The sequence below is a fragment of the Benincasa hispida genome, chromosome 8, assembly GCF_009727055.1.
Source record: "Benincasa hispida cultivar B227 chromosome 8, ASM972705v1, whole genome shotgun sequence".
Lineage (NCBI taxonomy): Eukaryota > Viridiplantae > Streptophyta > Magnoliopsida > Cucurbitales > Cucurbitaceae > Benincasa > Benincasa hispida.
Genome location: NC_052356.1, coordinates 15,289,949 through 15,306,153, shown reverse-complemented (window position 1 = coordinate 15,306,153; position 16,205 = coordinate 15,289,949). Strand labels below are relative to the sequence as shown.

Below are 16,205 nucleotides of genomic sequence, written 5' to 3'. Positions count from 1 at the left end.
CTTAAGAGAGCAATCTATCTACTTACCCCTATTTCGGGAAAGGAGTGAACTCAATCTTGTAAAGTCGAGTTCCCAGCTCCAAAATCAGACGAACCCCCAAAGTGGTAGGTTTGAGTCGGCGCTTTGGCCACTCGTACCCATGACGTGAAGTAATGGCAGAACTGCCTTCAATGGCAAAAGTTCCCAACTCACTCAAGATTCAATGGTCATTCTAGTGAAGTGAAGTCTCAGTCATGAACGGAGTTATATGACGAGACATTAACACTTCGAGGTCAGGTCTTATACAAATTATTTGTATAGGACGCTCCCGCTCGCAAGTCCCTTACACGAATAATCAGGATCAGACCATCTGTGACAAGTCACAATACTTGTAACTATTCCCCAAAGCGAGCCGCATCCGTAGTGTTATTGGGATAAGGTTTCCTTCCTATATCCATATACTACAGACCATTTTGGTTGTCACTTAAGACATGATCCACTTGTATGTCACTACATACATGCTTAAGCAACATAAAGACAACCAGGGATATTATGTTTATTGGTTTGTGGTAAAATAAAAAACATCTAAATGTGCAAAGTCAAGAAGTGAAGTAAATATCATTTATATGATACATCACAAGCGTTCTTACAAAGTTGTTTACAAACTACATGACATGAGACTTTAGGGCACAAACCCCAACATGAACAATGTGGCCCACACCCTCTCCTGGCCTCAGAGGGGTTTGATCATAGTTGGACTATGATTTATTGTTCATTTGAGGGATCAATGGTACTTCAGGAGTTAGATGTAACTACATTGACAAAACAGTAATTTTTGCTCAGTTGTACTTATGAGCAATTTGTGAAGAGTTATCGTACTATTGATTGATTACAATGGACACAGAAATATATCTGTAGTGCGAAGAGTGTAACTGTCGGTCTTTAATGAAGTGCCCGACAGTTAACGGATGGTGAATAATTTAATTAAAGAGTTTAATTAATTATTCACGTACCGTTGAAACTTCAAGTAACAGGTCCACGGGGTCCCCTTGGTAGCTCAACAGGATTTACTAAGAATCAGTTTTTGAATTAATTTGAATTGTTCAAATTAATTGAGGGAATTAATTATGTATGATATAACATATAGTTATGTATATATGTATAATAAATTTTTTATATATGTATGTATGTATGTATGTATGTATGTATGTATAAGATTTTGATTTATTAAAATTATATTATATTATTTTATTTTATTTTTAAATTAGATTAAAGGGAGGGAAATAACTTACCTCCCCTTAATTCTCTCTAGATCACAAAGAGATTATGGTTTTCTGACATTCTTCTTTTTTTTCTACAAAAAGAAAATAGACAGAATACGCGGAATATACAGAATAGTTCTGTGAAAAGAAGAAAAAAATCCATCCTCCTTCATTTCTTTCTCTTAATCAAACCCTTTCATCAAAAATACAAAATAACCAGAGCCCACACCTCTTGGGTTCTCTACCTGAGAATACTGAAGTTTTCAAGTGGTGGTGACCAATTGGGTTTTTAAATTGTTCGGGATTTTCACAGTGAAGATGATACGTGAAGATATTAGATTCTTCAAAGGTAAGCCTCTTATTCTTTTTTTCTCTTCTAATTTATTTAGCATGTTGTATTTTTATAATTAAATACATGATCTAGTTTCTCTATACAATTATGAATTCTGTAAAAATGGGATTTGGGACGATCCATTTTTGTTGATGGATCTCCTCTTCAAGGGTCCTTCACTTGATTTCTTTTTTATTCTTTCTCTCTTTAGGGACTAGAAAATATTCAATTCTCCTGTTGGCGATGCTCAACTCCACAATATGAGCGTGTGTTCCCAACTTATCAAATACACGAGGCTTTATCCCTTGTAGAATATAGAGAAGTTCTCAATGCATACCTTGGATGCATATCTCCACTGCAAATAATTCAGTGAATCTAACTTTGTAATCCAAACTCAGAGCTCTTCATCAGTTGATGTAGTCAATGGCCGACTCTCCCTTCCGCTGCTTGATTCTTGCCAGCTCCATCATGCTGACGATATGCCTAGTGTTATAAAAGCAGTTGAGGGATTCTTTTTCCAACTGTCAATCACTTTTCACTCTAGATCATTTTACCGATCAAAAGCATTTCCTCTCAAGGTACGGAAAAACTACTTGACTAGCTAGTCTCCTTCAGTTCATGCTTTTTCCCAGGTTTCAATGCAGTGAGCAACATGTTGCTTCAGATTTCCTTTTCCATTAAACTGCTGGAACTTGGGAGGTCGGTACCCAGCTAGCATTCTCAGGTTTTCGATTCTCTATATATGGCTTAGATTACATAAAAGAAGATTGTGATGGTCCCCCATACTGAGCCCTTATGGAGTTTATAATCATATCTTGCAGCTGTTGAACTGATAAGAAGGCAACAAAAGTTGATTGTTAGAATTGGTTTTTCTGCAACATGGTCTTCCCTTTGTCATTGGCTTTGACAGCAAAAGTTTGACTCGACTTAGCAACTTCACGAGTCTGCATCTGTTCTCTTAAGGTAGTAATTTCATGATCTCGCTCCTCTATAGCTTTCATTAGATAATTTATCTCTCTATATCTCTGCCATGGCCGACTCGGCCGTTATGTCAACCATTATGACAAATACTACATCAAAGTGTGATTCTTTCTCTGATTGATCAGAAGCAAGAGCATAGTTATCAAACAAGGGATTTTCTCTGATGAAGATCCCGCCTTTAGAAGATTCCATTAATTATTCCTAGATTTTCTCTTGAGGACAGAACCTTGTTCTTGTTCCTACATGATATCCTTTAAATGACTGGGGGTGACAGGTCCTCGTGTAAGCGTCGCTTGCAACAGTAGCTTTGGATGTGGCTTTCTTTGGTGCCATTTGTTGATTTTTTGATTTGATAATGAGAGAGATGAGAGGTAGAGATGTCCCACTGGACGTGCCAATTTGTTTGCATGAGGTTTTCGGAGAAACTTGTTTCGTGGAGTTGAACTTGTGTTAATGTTGATTTGATGCATTGTGGTTTGATCTCTAATACTTGATCCTCTTATTCTCTTTCAGTTGAATGTATATGTTTGACTTGTGGAAATGGAGTGCGTGATGTTCTTAAAGTCGAAGTCTTGAAGCCTTGGAAGAAACTTTGAATCTTCAAGAGACTTGTGTCCTCAAGAAGTGTGCAATTTCAGGAGTCAGGAATCTTATAATTGTAGAGAATTCTTTCTAGACTCTCTGGAGCATAGAATACTTGACCCCACAAATGAAGAGAACTCCTTGTTGGAATACAGATATATGCAGCGGAAGAAAATAAGATCATTAAGCATTCTAATTCCTTAATTTTGATATCAAAATAAGCATGATCACAGAGAATTAAGAGGGTTTCAACACATACCTTTGAAGATTCTCTTCAAACACGAATTCGAGCAGCAATCTTCTCCAACCCTTATTGTGGATCACCACTAGAGCTTCGCTACTATTCTCTAGGAGCCTTATATTAAGTTGTGGGACTCAAAACAAACTTAGGGAATTGAAAAAGACGTTTTCTGATTTTTCAGCTTGTTGAAGAACAACTTCTTCAACCTTAAAAAACTCAACAATTCATCAATTGCATCACCTTTTTTCACTCAATCAAGAGTAGTTTTATTACATGATTCTCATGCAAACTGATCACTTAAAGTGATTCCAACTATTCCTTGAATTTGGTGGTAAAATTATGTGTAAGAAGGTGACTAACCTTCTTACTTAAAAGTGGGGAAATCCCACATTAGAATTTTTCCCAATTTTCAATTTCATTTTTTTATTTTGAAATTGATTTTCAAAATCAAAATATTTTTCAATTTTAATTCTTTAATTAAAAATAAATTTTTATTAATTTTACAATAATTAATTTCCTAATAAAATTAATAATTAATAATTAATTAAACAATTTAATTAATACTATTAATTTAATATCAAATATTAAATTAATTTATCACCAATTCCATTACCATGAATCTCTATTCATGAAATTAATATTTAAATCATATTTATATATTAATTGATTCTCCAATTACATTTAATTCCAAAATTAAACGTGTAATTATATCACATATAATTACTAATTCCCTTAATTTGAATTTGAACGTTTCAAATCAACTTATCACGCTATATAAGGCTAATCCATTTCTTAGCTAGTGGGGGGACCTAATGGACCTACAGATCATGGGTTCCAACGATCCGAAATTAATTGGTTAAACTCTTTATACCGAATTAACCCTCATTCATTAACTACCGGGTCACTCCACTAAAGCTCAGTAGTTGCACTCCCTGCACTGTAGATATATTTTGTCCACTCGATATACCATAATTAGTAAGTTAACCCTTCACAGGTTGGCGGTTGGGTCAAAAGGTTTTACCCCCGAGATTACCTCTTGTTCCTTAAGTCACACTGATCCTCTAATGAACAATTGGTTTGTGATCTGATCATCAAACTATGTCCTTCTCAGGTCAATGAGAAGGTGGGACCCCTTGTTCAAGACTCGGAGTCAATAAGGGAATAACCTCTCTACTATTCCTAAAAGCGGGTAAGAGTGAATTTCGTCTTGAACCCTATGTCCCCAACTATCTACCTGGTCTTACCCCTGAAATGGGAGGCTAATTGAGTCGGCACTATTGAGCCAACCCTCACCCATGAAAATCTAAGGATAATCCCAAATAAATAAGAGTTTATAGTTAGCTCAGGTTTAAGGTCAAGTTACCTAGGTCATCGTTTTGAAATAGTCAGTCTTAAACAATAAACTGTGTTATAAAGTAAGAGTGACTTATTTCTAAGTCCGATCTTATGCAAACTCATTGCATAGGATACCCCCACTCCTCATGTCACCACATGAACGAATTAGGATCACTTCATTTGTAGCACTTTACCACACCTTGTAATAACTACAAAGTGGGCCGCATCCGATAGTGTTACTAAAATAAGGCACCCAACCTTATGTTGGGTTTTATGTCCTAAAACTCCTGGTTTGTAAACAATTGAACTTATTCTGAAAATTCAATAAGGTGTTATTGAATAGATATATTGCTTATAAGAAATTCAATAAATCTAAAAGTCCCTTGACTATTGGATGAGTACTTGAACTTTATGTGGATACATAAAGGTGGATAAGGTTCGAGTAAATAGTCAAAATGATCTATAATATATGAATAAGGTTGGGTACCTTATTCTGGTAACATTACTGGATGCGGCCTGCTCTGTAGTTGTTACAAGTAGTTGTAAAGTGCTGCAAACGAAGTGATCCCAATTCGTTCATATTGGGACATGAGGAGTGGGAGTGTCCTTGTGCAAAATGGTTTGTACAAGACCGGACCATGAAATTAGTCACTTTTACTTTATAACGTTGTTTACTATTTAAGGCTGATTATTTCAAAGCGATGACCTAGGTAACTTGACCTTAATCTTGAGCTAACTATGAACTCCTATTTATTTGAAATTATCCTTAGATTTGCATAGGTGGGGGTTGGCTCAACAGCGTCGGCTCAATAAACCTTCCATTTTAGGGTAAGACTGGTTAGATAGCTAGGAACATAGGGTGCAAGATAGAATTCACTCCTACCCACTTTTAGGGATAGTAAAGAGGTTGTTCCCTTAAGTGCTGATTCTAGGTCTTGAATAAGGGGCCCCGCCCTCTCACTGGCCCGAGAGGGACTCGGTTTTGTTGATCGGATCACAAAACAATTATTCATTAAGGGATCAGTGGGGACTTAAGGAACAAGAGGTAATTTCGAGGGTAAAATAGAGATACAACCTAGCCGTTATTACGAACAACCTGTGAATGGTTGACTTACTAATTATGGTTATATCGAATGGATATAGTATATCTACAGTGAGGGGAGTTCAACTATGGGTTTTAGTGGAATGACCCATTAGTTAACAAATGGGGGTTAGATTGATCTAATGAGTTTAGCCGATTAATCTCAGATCGTTGGAGCCCATGATCTGTATGCCCACGAGGTCCCCCTACTAGCTCGGAAATGGATTAGCTCTAAAGTAGCGTGATAAGTTAATTTGAATCGTTCAAATTAGAATCAAATGGAATTGGAGAATATATATATTTAATATTTAAATATATAAAGATGAATTTGTGTAAAATTAATTTAATATTGGATATGAAATTAATTAGAATTATTTAAATTGTTTAAATAATTATTTATTAATTTTATTAGAAAATTAGTTTATGAAATTAATTTGTAAAATTAATATATTTTTATTTTAGAATTAAAATATGATTTTAAAATCAAAAATAGATTTTGGAAATAGAAAAACACAAAAAGGAAAAATTGGAATTTTTCATCTTCATCTTCAAGTTGCTCACAAAGAATCCATTATCTTCAACCTTCAATTACTCCAAGCATAAACTGCATCCCATGCAGCAAATCTCTTTTTATGATAGTCTGCAATATATTGAAGAGATTAGAGTGATTTTGGAAGGTTGCAACCGAAAGAATTTTAACTGAAAATTCATGGGAAGAAGGTGTTCTTCATTGGGTTGCTGGTGTGAGCATTCTTCAAGTTTCCTTTGATTCCAGCTTATTTTGAGTTCCACAACTCAATCTAGAGCACCGAGAATAGTAGGGAAGATCTTGTGGTGGTTTGCACAAAGATTTAGAGGAATTTGCAGCTGAAAATCAAGATTTCAACGGTTCTTCAAAGGTATGTCATGAAAACCATTAAATTCTGTTTAAGCATGTTTGTTTTCTGCGAAAATTAATGAATTAGAGTGCTTATCGATCCTCGTTGCTTCTGTTGTGTGTTGGTACCTGTCCAACACCTTATTCGTATACTATAGATCATTTTGACTATTTACTCGAATATGATCCACTCTTATGTCTCCATATAAAGTTCAAGTACTCATGTAATAGTCGTGGATCTTTTAGTTTATTGGATTTATTTCTAAAACGAAATAAGCAATTCATATATTCAATAACAATTTTATCGATTTAAAGAATGAGTTTATTGTTTACGGACCACGAGTTTTAGGGCATAAAACCCAACACTCCTCTATTTATAGAGTTCTCAGGTGGACTTTGTGTGCTTGGACTTGGTTGGTCCATGGATCTGGCCCTTAGGCCTAAAGATTGTCCACGGGGCGGGGCATGGACGGGGAAGCCCTCCCCGTCCCCGTCCCCGTCCCCACCCCCACCTCCTATTCCATTCCCCGTCCCCGCGAATTTTCCTGTGGGGAATGAGGCGGGGATTCCCCACGAGGATTTCGCGGGGTGGGTTCGGGGGGAAAATTTCCTCGCCATCATTTTTTTCTAACAATTTTTTTTATTTCAACTAAATATATATTTTAACAATTCCTTAAACATATCCAATACTACTTTCATTTAAATAAAATATTATCAATTTTGGTAATAAAAATAATAATACACATTCAATTTAAAAAGATATAATTAAAATGTTAAATTCTCATAATTTTTATAAATTAAATGTCAACGATTAGAACATCCTATCTTAAATATTTACAATATCTAAGGAATTAAAGTAATAAAGTCTTAAAATTAAATAATTAAAACATCCATAATTTATCCTAACATAGTCTACAAATATAATATATATATATATATAATATATAATTTATATACAAAAGTCAGGCCGGGGCGGGGTTGGGGTCGAGGTCGGGGTCGGGGAATATATTCCCCGTCCCTGGCCCCGAATTGCAAACAAAAAGAGAAACTTCCCACTGCCTCCTCCATTCCCCGTTGTATTCAGGCCGCGGGGCCCCGACTCCATGGATTTTTTTTTAACATCTCTACTTGGGCCCAATTAGTTGGACTTGGACCTACTTTGGGTTTGGACAAAATTAAACTCATTTTTAGGCTAGACTTTAGCCCAAATTATAATATCAAATTTGACCAAATTAATTTCACTCAATCTAATGAAAACATGCAATATCATCGAACTTTATCAATTTATGTCTTCAATTTTAATTTGGGAACACATGTCAACTTCTAATTGGTCCCAAGTTCAATTATCTAGAGTTTTCTCATTAATTTAGTGAATGATGTGATAATTTATTATTAGTCCAAAATTTCTCCTTCAATATTTATAACTATTGATACATCAATATATATTATATTTTAAATTAATTATGATATACTAATATATGAATCGTTATTTTCGGTGAATGGAGTCGAATTGAGTTAGTGTACAATCTTGACTTTTCAACCCCTTTGGAGGACGCAAGCACGATTCCTCTATTGTTTATTACATATGGCTGCTTACTCTTTATTTTTATTATATTATTTTTTTTTCCATCCAAATAAAAGAATAGCATGCAGCCACCATATATATCCTCTTGCTTTTGATTTATTTGTGTATTTTGTATAAATTATTTAGGTTGTGGGTTACCACTAACCATAACTCTAACCTTATCTCATTATCAATATTATAAAAAATATTTAAATACACCCATCTTTATGCATCTTATTAAATTATCTATTCATAATTTACTATATGATAAAATCTTTTTTATTTTTTTTTATAAATATTTTAGACCATATTTACTTCGGGAAAACCACAATCTGTAATAAATCAATGGTAATATGAAAAGCATCCGGAGCCTATTTCCAAATCTGTAATAAAAAAAATGCAAATTGATTGATGAGTGGATGGTGCCTAATCCAACTGCGTTTTAAAATTACGTCAATATTGTTACTGTTACAGCATGAGAATTATGAATTTGTCACAGTAGTTGTTACTATTACCGTTTGACTCTAAACTGTACCAGTAAATGTGACATATTTATAATTTTAAGTAAACGTGATAAAAAAAATAATTCAATTACGTTTGCAATTGTGGCCCATTATGATTGATCTATAATAAAACCTCATTACAATTACATCAATTTTCATTACGAATTCGTAAATATGGTCTTAAGTTGTTGTTTTTTAAAAAAAAAATATCACTGTCTATTAATGATAGATAATGATAGATGGTGATAATTTTCTAAATTTGTAAATAAATGAACTTATTTTGCTATATTTGAAAATAATTTTTTTTTCTTTTAGATGCAACCAAGTACGTATTAGTTTAGGGGTAATTGCAATTGGTAGTATTTTATGTATAACATCATTTAAAAAAAAATTACAAATATAGACAAATCTATGAGCGAATCGTTGATAGATTCTTACCATTAATATGTTCTATCACTACTATTTAAATTTGGTCATATTTATAATCTTTTTACTTTATGTTATATCTATTAATACTTTGGGTCTAATAGGCAAAGTATGAAAGAATAGGAAATGAGTGGTTGAGTTAGGTGGAAAAGCAACCAAGCTTAGTTTCATGGCATCCATATGTTCCAGATTCCCCAATTTCGTCAATTTCTTCACTTCACTCCCTTGATTTTACCCTAATCATTTTTTTCCCCTTCCCAATTTCCTCTCTCTTATTCAGATCCGGAGGTTAGACAAGACGAAAAAAATGTGTCCGCTGAGATTTATTCTCATATTTCTCTCAGCGACTCTCGCCGGCTTCTTCCTTCTCCGGAATCTCAAATCTCCGTCTCAAGATTTCCAGGCCGACGATAATTCCGATTCCCACTCCAAGGATCTGGATTCCAATTCCTCCTCCTCCTCCTCCTCCAAGGTTCTTCTAATTAATTCTCTTCCATCGGAATAATCTTGCATTTCCTTTTTGTAATTTCTTTGTTTGTGTCTGATCGGAACGATCTGTTTAAACAGCTCTCATCGGGGTTCTGGACGGTGGTCGATATGGCCAGCGGCCGCTACTTGTGGAGGCATTTGTTTTCCTCGTCGGAGAAGCCTTCTGATTGACGACTGTTTCCGGCTAGGGGTTTTGTTTGGGTTAATTGTATTGTTTCCCTCATCTTCTTCTCTTGTATATGTCCGGTGGATGAATGATATACCTATTTTTCCCTTTCCGCCTTTGAGTGATTTTGTAAAATGTTCAGAAATGCTCGATCGCAAACGCTTTTGATTTCAAGAAATGGAGGGTTTATTATAAGATCAGATCAAAATTAAAGCAATAAAATTGCAATTAAGACAATGAATCTTAATCATTGAATCGTCCATTCGTTTACGGGAAAGCCGATCAAATTTCCTAATTAAATTGGGGTGGCCGGATAAACAACTTTAAATTAAAGTTAATTTAATTTGGTTAATTAGAAAGATTCCTTACGTATTTTTAAAATAAAAGTTAGGGCAACCCAATGTTGAGAGGGGAACCCCTAGAATTGTGAATGCCTTTACCTTTTTTTTATATTCAAAGCAATTTGGATCATTGGTTCCCAAGTTCATTTCACCGGAAACGATAATCAATGACAGACTGAAATCTTTTAATGACGAACAATTGCTCTCAGAAAAGTATTTATATTCTAATCTGAAAAAACTGCGGTTTTCGATGCCATACTCACATGGACATGTTCAAGTCCTTTAGGGCAAAACGGTAAATTCACGAACCGATTCGATTGCTGTAATGAACCGATTTCAAAATCTAAATACCTTTTCTTTTTCATATTTATCGCCAACGGCCGAATTGTATTTTTGAGTAAATTTTTCATCTGAGAGAGAGAGAGAGAGAGATGCGGAAGAGGAAAGAGAGACCGGAAATCTCTAAAACCATGGCTGTAGCAGAGGAGGAGAAGGAAGACGATGAAGATGAAGAAGAAGAAGAAGGGAGCAACGAAGTGAATGGCTTCTTTTCGTGCTATCTCTTGGCCTCTGCTTGCCCTCGTTACAAAGGCCATACCTATATCGGGTTTGAATCTTTCCCACTCCATTCAAGCATTTTTCTGTTCTTGCATCCTTAGATCGGATGTTCTATTTGCTTTGTAGATTCCCAATTTTCAGATTTCTTTACGATCTTTGGTTCGGTTCTTTTGCTTCCTGCATAAATTGAGTGAGGGAAAACATAAAGAAATTTGGGAAATTAGTAACTCCATCGGCAGTGGATTGATGGGATGACTGTTTATATGGAATTTTAGATTCACGGTGAACCCGAAACGCAGAATCAGACAGCACAATGGTGAAATTAGATGCGGTGCGTGGCGTACTAAGAGGAAGAGACCTTGGGAGATGGTCTTGTGCATTTATGGCTTCCCCACTAATGTCTCTGCTCTTCAGGTTACATTTCTAGACTTTGAGCTCTAAAACTAATTTGATTGTGCATCTTTTATACTCGATTGTTTTCTACTAGCTGAATGACACTTCGATGATTATGCAAATTATTATGAATCGACAAATAAAGAAAACAGAGAACGTAAACAAGAAAGAATCGACATAGAGATTTACGTGATTTATTAATAGTGCATTAGTTGCGTCCCGAAAGAGAACAATTTACTATTGAGTGAATAATAGAGATTACAAAGCAATGGAGCCTCTATGATGAGAAAGTTTATATGGTGCACTACTCTAAACCACGGATTCATCTTAGGTTTTCGGGCTTAAAATTTACCAAAATGTGTTGTTGTTTCCCTCTTTAGCCATTTATTTTCTTGCAAGTTTCCAGCAGTTCTAGAATTTGATGTTCTAACTATGGCTGCAGTTTGAATGGGCGTGGCAGCATCCTAATGAGTCATTGGCTGTAAGAAGTGCTGCTGCAACTTTCAAGTCTCTCTCTGGAGTTGCTAACAAAGTTAAACTTGCATACACAATGCTCACACTTCCTGCTTGGTGTAGGTACGACGTATGAGAAAATATATATAATTCTATCAAATTTTTCTGCAAAATATGTTGGAAATGTGAAGATAATCCTCCATATCAGTAAGGAAAGGGAAAATTTTATAATATATTAATAAAGACAATATCCTTATAACTGTGAGATTTTTGGGACGAAACCAAAGATTAAGTCTGATAGGGGCAATATCTTACTATTGTGAATTATGAAGAAGCAACAAACTGATGTAATTTCAATCAAATTTATCTGCTAAACTCTCTATTCACTATTTTCTCCTTATCCTTGCAGTTTGAATATAACTGTAAACTACTTCTCAACAAAGTACATGAAGAATGCGGCTGGTTGCCCGAGTTTGCCAAAGCATATGAAGGTCCAAGTTTCCCCCATCAATGAGCTTCCATGCTATTCCGAAGGAGATCAATGTGTACTTGAAAACGAAGATGATTGGGAGTATAATAGAGAATGTGAAGAAATTTGTAGTTTTCGAGTATATGGATCAATGAAAGAAGTTTCAAATGAAGTTCCTCAAAAGTTAATGGATCATCAGGCTAGTACAGATGGAAGACCTCGTGAATTGCATGGATGCGATAAAGAATTTGAGAATAATGAACAAGTGCCACCTTCTTCATGTAATCCGTCTTATATTGATGCAGGTATGTCATATGACTTGCATGGATGTGATGAAGAACTCGAGGAGGATGAACGAGAGCCAGCTTCATGTGCTCCGTCTTGTATTGTAACAGATATATCTAGGACTGAAATTATCATTGATGATGGAGATGAAGACCAAATAGAAGGGACTGGTATGAACTTGGAACAGCAACTTTGTAGGAAGAATTTATCATCAGGAATAGCTTCTGAAATCAGCAAAGTTTCAAGGTGTAATATTGAGCTTCCTCCTGTTGAGTATGAGGTTATAGATGTGTCTACCCCGTCTCCCGACTGCCGAACGAATTCGCATAGAGTCAAGAGAAAAGTTACTTCTGGTAGGTCTGAGATCATTGATTTGACTAAATCTCCTACGTTTATCCAATTGTAGAACGGCAGATGAATTTGGATTCCGCATATAATATAGGTCGGTTTCAAATGACTTTTCAAGTGCTTGAAAGGTGCATTTTGCCGTGAGGATGTAGTATTTGTGTACTGCTGCAGATAGCATTTTCTCAACCCTTTCAGAGGCAACGTGGGCTCAAATTTGGTTGACAAAATATAGAGGGGAATGTTGTCAAGTTATATATTCTATCAAAAGCCATTTTAAAGGGAATCAAGTGTGAATAAGGCTTGTGTACTAGAAGAGAACGTGGTATCAATTAACTTGTTCCAAACGATCAAGTACAGTCATTTGAATAACAATGACGACATTTAATTTGAATAACGTTTTCAAAATTTGTATCTATATAAAAGCTATGTTTGAGATTTCATGGCGTGGTCAAAAAATTCATAAATATTCTATAAAATATCATAAATAGAAGGCTCAAATAATAATTTTAGTTTTGGTTCATTTCGGTCTTTCTAGTATTAAAATGTTCATTTTGATCCTTATTTTTTTAACTTTGATTTATTTTAGTCTCTATACTTTCAAAATGTCCATTTTGGTTCTTGAACTAAAAAAAATGACCATTTTATCCCTTTATTTTCATTTTTTTTTTAATTTTAAATGATTCATTTACGAAAATACATAGATCAAAATTAATCAAAGTTAAAAGTATAATGGTGAAACTGGATTTAAAAGGGGAAAGGCAGATTTTCACCATAGGTTGGTGAGATTTGGTTTAAAAAATTCTTATGGACTAGAGAGAGAGGCATTGTAGGGTAAGAAAAATTGAGGTCCCAATAAGATAGGGAAAGAGGAAAACCACAAAAACAACCTGAGAGCTTTATTGAGTCATTGGTGGTAGCAATTGATTTGGTTCTTTGAGGTATGGATGGTTCTCTCCTACCATTTTTCTTTCCCCCCAAAAAGGAGGCAATAATGACAGGCATAATATCACATTTTGCCTGAATGAATATTGCAGAAACAACACTTGAAGAACCAATATCGACATTGTGGCAACCATCCATCAATTCATCAGAGCAGGTACATATTTTATAGATTTGGCTGAAACTGTTTTCTTTTGTTTCCGTGTGTTCCTCCTCCATAGATTTTTCATAATTTATTATGTTAATTTGAAATTTGAATGACTATTGTGTTTATAAAATGAAGTTTATTAGGTTAGATTTCCCATATAATGAAGTGTTTTTTTAAGTTGGATCTTAATTAAGTTGTTAGATCCTAGATTAGTGATCAAGTAGTAATCTGCCCTCTTCATTTCTGCCTTTGTTTTGGGGTCAACACTCAAACACACACATGGACATCAGCAATTCATCAATATCATATGCACATGTGTGCTCACCTTTTTTGTCTTTCACATTATCATTGACCAACTATTAATTTATCATGACTTGCAGTAACTAAATATATCTAAAGATTTGAGAGATTATGATATTTTATTTGAAACTTGACCCATTCCCATTACAAACTATTAATTAAAAATTAGGAAAAATAATAATTTATACGGGTTAACTTTTGGGTTAGTATCAATTTACACCCTCCATTATGTGCCATTTGAAAAAAATCATATATGAAACCTATAATTGGATCAATTAAACTCTTAAACTTTCATATATGAATCCATTTAGACTCTTAGACAAAAAATCCATTGAAAACCTTTCATACATTTACTCAAATCGTCCATTTTGTAAAACCGACATCAAAAGAAGTATACAAATGTTTGATAATTAATGCATTGATGTTTTTCAAAAGTAATCATAATGAAGAGTCTAAATTGATTGTTTTATGAGAATTAATCCACATGATATTAATCAAATGAAATTTAGAGAATGGTGTAAATTGATACAGTTATAAAAATTTCATTCATTGTTTGTATCGACAAACTCCAAAATTTAATAGTATGATATATATATATATATATATATGTGAAAAATATTTAAGTGCAAGTAGCACTCATCTTTGTGCATCTTACCAAATTGTCCGATCATAATTTGTCATGTGACAGATTCTTCTTATTTATTTCTTAAAATATTTTAATTCTCTTTTTATGTAATTGATGAGAGTGAGATGCATAAAGATAGGTGCACTTTGTGATGCATCCGAGTACTAACCACTAGATATATATATATATGGATACTGGAGTTGGAAGATGATGGTGAGAATTGAAATAGGGAGAGAGGAAAGATGAACCTGGGAAGAAATTCAGAAGATTTGGGAGGAAAATCAAGGAAGATGAGGCTGAAGAAGCTGAGAACAAGGGACGACATGTCGTTTGTGGAAGAAGAAGATTACCACACAGGAGTATCAGCCTCAGTTCCATTCAAATGGGAGTCAGAGCCAGGAACTCCCAAGGCTAATTTCCATGAAAATGGGGCAATACTTTCTCCTCTAACTCCCCCACCTTCCTATTTCTCCAATGATCATAATATTACTAATTCCCCTCTCACCCATTTTTCTTCTAAGCCCATTTCTTCTAAGTCCAATTTCCTCAACTCTGTCTTCAGAAAGCTTTCTGTGAAGCCCACTCTGCAGCCTCCTTCCCCCGCAGGTTCTTTGTCGTCCTCCTCGTCTTCGACTTCTAGTAGCGAAAGACGGAGATCAGGAAGCCCTAGGAGATTGTCGTTTGATTCGAGGGTGGACGATGACGACAACGACGATGACGGCAATGTAGAATCACCTGTTTCTACTTTGTTCTTTGGACATGGAAGTGATAAAGGATGTTACCCAAAATTGGTCAAGGTATTTACTAGAGATTCTAAATGAAAACAGAGTTGTATTAGGGAGACTTTTTTTTTTTTTTTTTAAACAGAGAAATATGCCTCTCATTGCTTGATCTAATGAGAAGAGCTACATGTGATGTTGTTTTTTTTCCCTTTTTTTTTTGTCTTGAGTTTAACCTTTGATGAGAGGGGATGGAAGCATTAGGACTTGGGAGCTTCATGTTGTTCATAATCTTCTTTCATAAACAAAAATGTATCCATGCACATATTTCAATTCCATCAGTGTTTTTGCGTTCTTTTCAAGAAGAAAATCAGTTGTTATGACGAAAACGAAAATGACAAGATAAAGAATAAAAAACAAGAAGAAATCGATACAGGGATTTACGTGGTTCACTACCAGTATATTAGTTATGTCATAGGTAATAGAATAGAACAATTTTCTATATTGCATCTCTCTAAATCCTAGGTCCATAATCATAAAAAACATATAATACAAAAATAGTTTAGATTTCAAGGCATTTCAACACTTGCACTAAACAATAAACAAGTAGGACAATTGGTGAGATTATTTAACATGAATGTGACACTGAATTAGTTTGTTGATTCGAAAATATTTTTAATAATTCAAACTCAACTTTAGTAGTATAGTATGAAAACTATGTTTAAAAGTATATAATCACTACAAGAAAAACCACCTTTATTAACGTTTGCAATTTTAAATATTTGATGTTTTTATGAAAAAAATGTTAAG

General features: G+C 34.5%; 3 protein-coding genes across 4 annotated transcripts; all 3 read left to right on the top strand.

Annotated features, from left to right (window-relative positions):
- The first annotated feature begins 9,304 nt into the window (after positions 1-9,304).
- Positions 9,305-10,034, top strand: LOC120083933. Its single transcript, XM_039039842.1, has 2 exons — positions 9,305-9,634; positions 9,730-10,034. Exons 1-2 carry the CDS (start codon positions 9,470-9,472, stop codon positions 9,820-9,822), a joined length of 258 nt encoding a protein of 85 aa, XP_038895770.1. The 5' UTR covers positions 9,305-9,469; the 3' UTR covers positions 9,823-10,034.
- Positions 10,035-10,210: 176 nt separating this feature from the next.
- LOC120083211 (structure-specific endonuclease subunit SLX1) lies at positions 10,211-13,055 on the top strand. Its single transcript, XM_039038865.1, has 4 exons — positions 10,211-10,765; positions 10,992-11,130; positions 11,552-11,685; positions 11,972-13,055. Exons 1-4 carry the CDS (start codon positions 10,590-10,592, stop codon positions 12,720-12,722), a joined length of 1,200 nt encoding a protein of 399 aa, XP_038894793.1. The 5' UTR covers positions 10,211-10,589; the 3' UTR covers positions 12,723-13,055.
- A 202-nt stretch (positions 13,056-13,257) lies between these two features.
- LOC120083212 lies at positions 13,258-15,739 on the top strand. 2 transcript variants are annotated; one of them, XM_039038866.1, is made up of 2 exons: positions 13,258-13,760; positions 14,906-15,739. In XM_039038866.1, exon 2 carries the CDS (start codon positions 14,919-14,921, stop codon positions 15,495-15,497), a length of 579 nt encoding a protein of 192 aa, XP_038894794.1. In that variant the 5' UTR covers positions 13,258-13,760; positions 14,906-14,918; the 3' UTR covers positions 15,498-15,739. The 2 variants fall into 2 exon arrangements, with proteins under 2 accessions (XP_038894794.1, XP_038894795.1); XM_039038867.1 differs by having other exon boundaries at positions 14,877-15,739.
- The last annotated feature ends 466 nt before the right edge of the window (positions 15,740-16,205 follow it).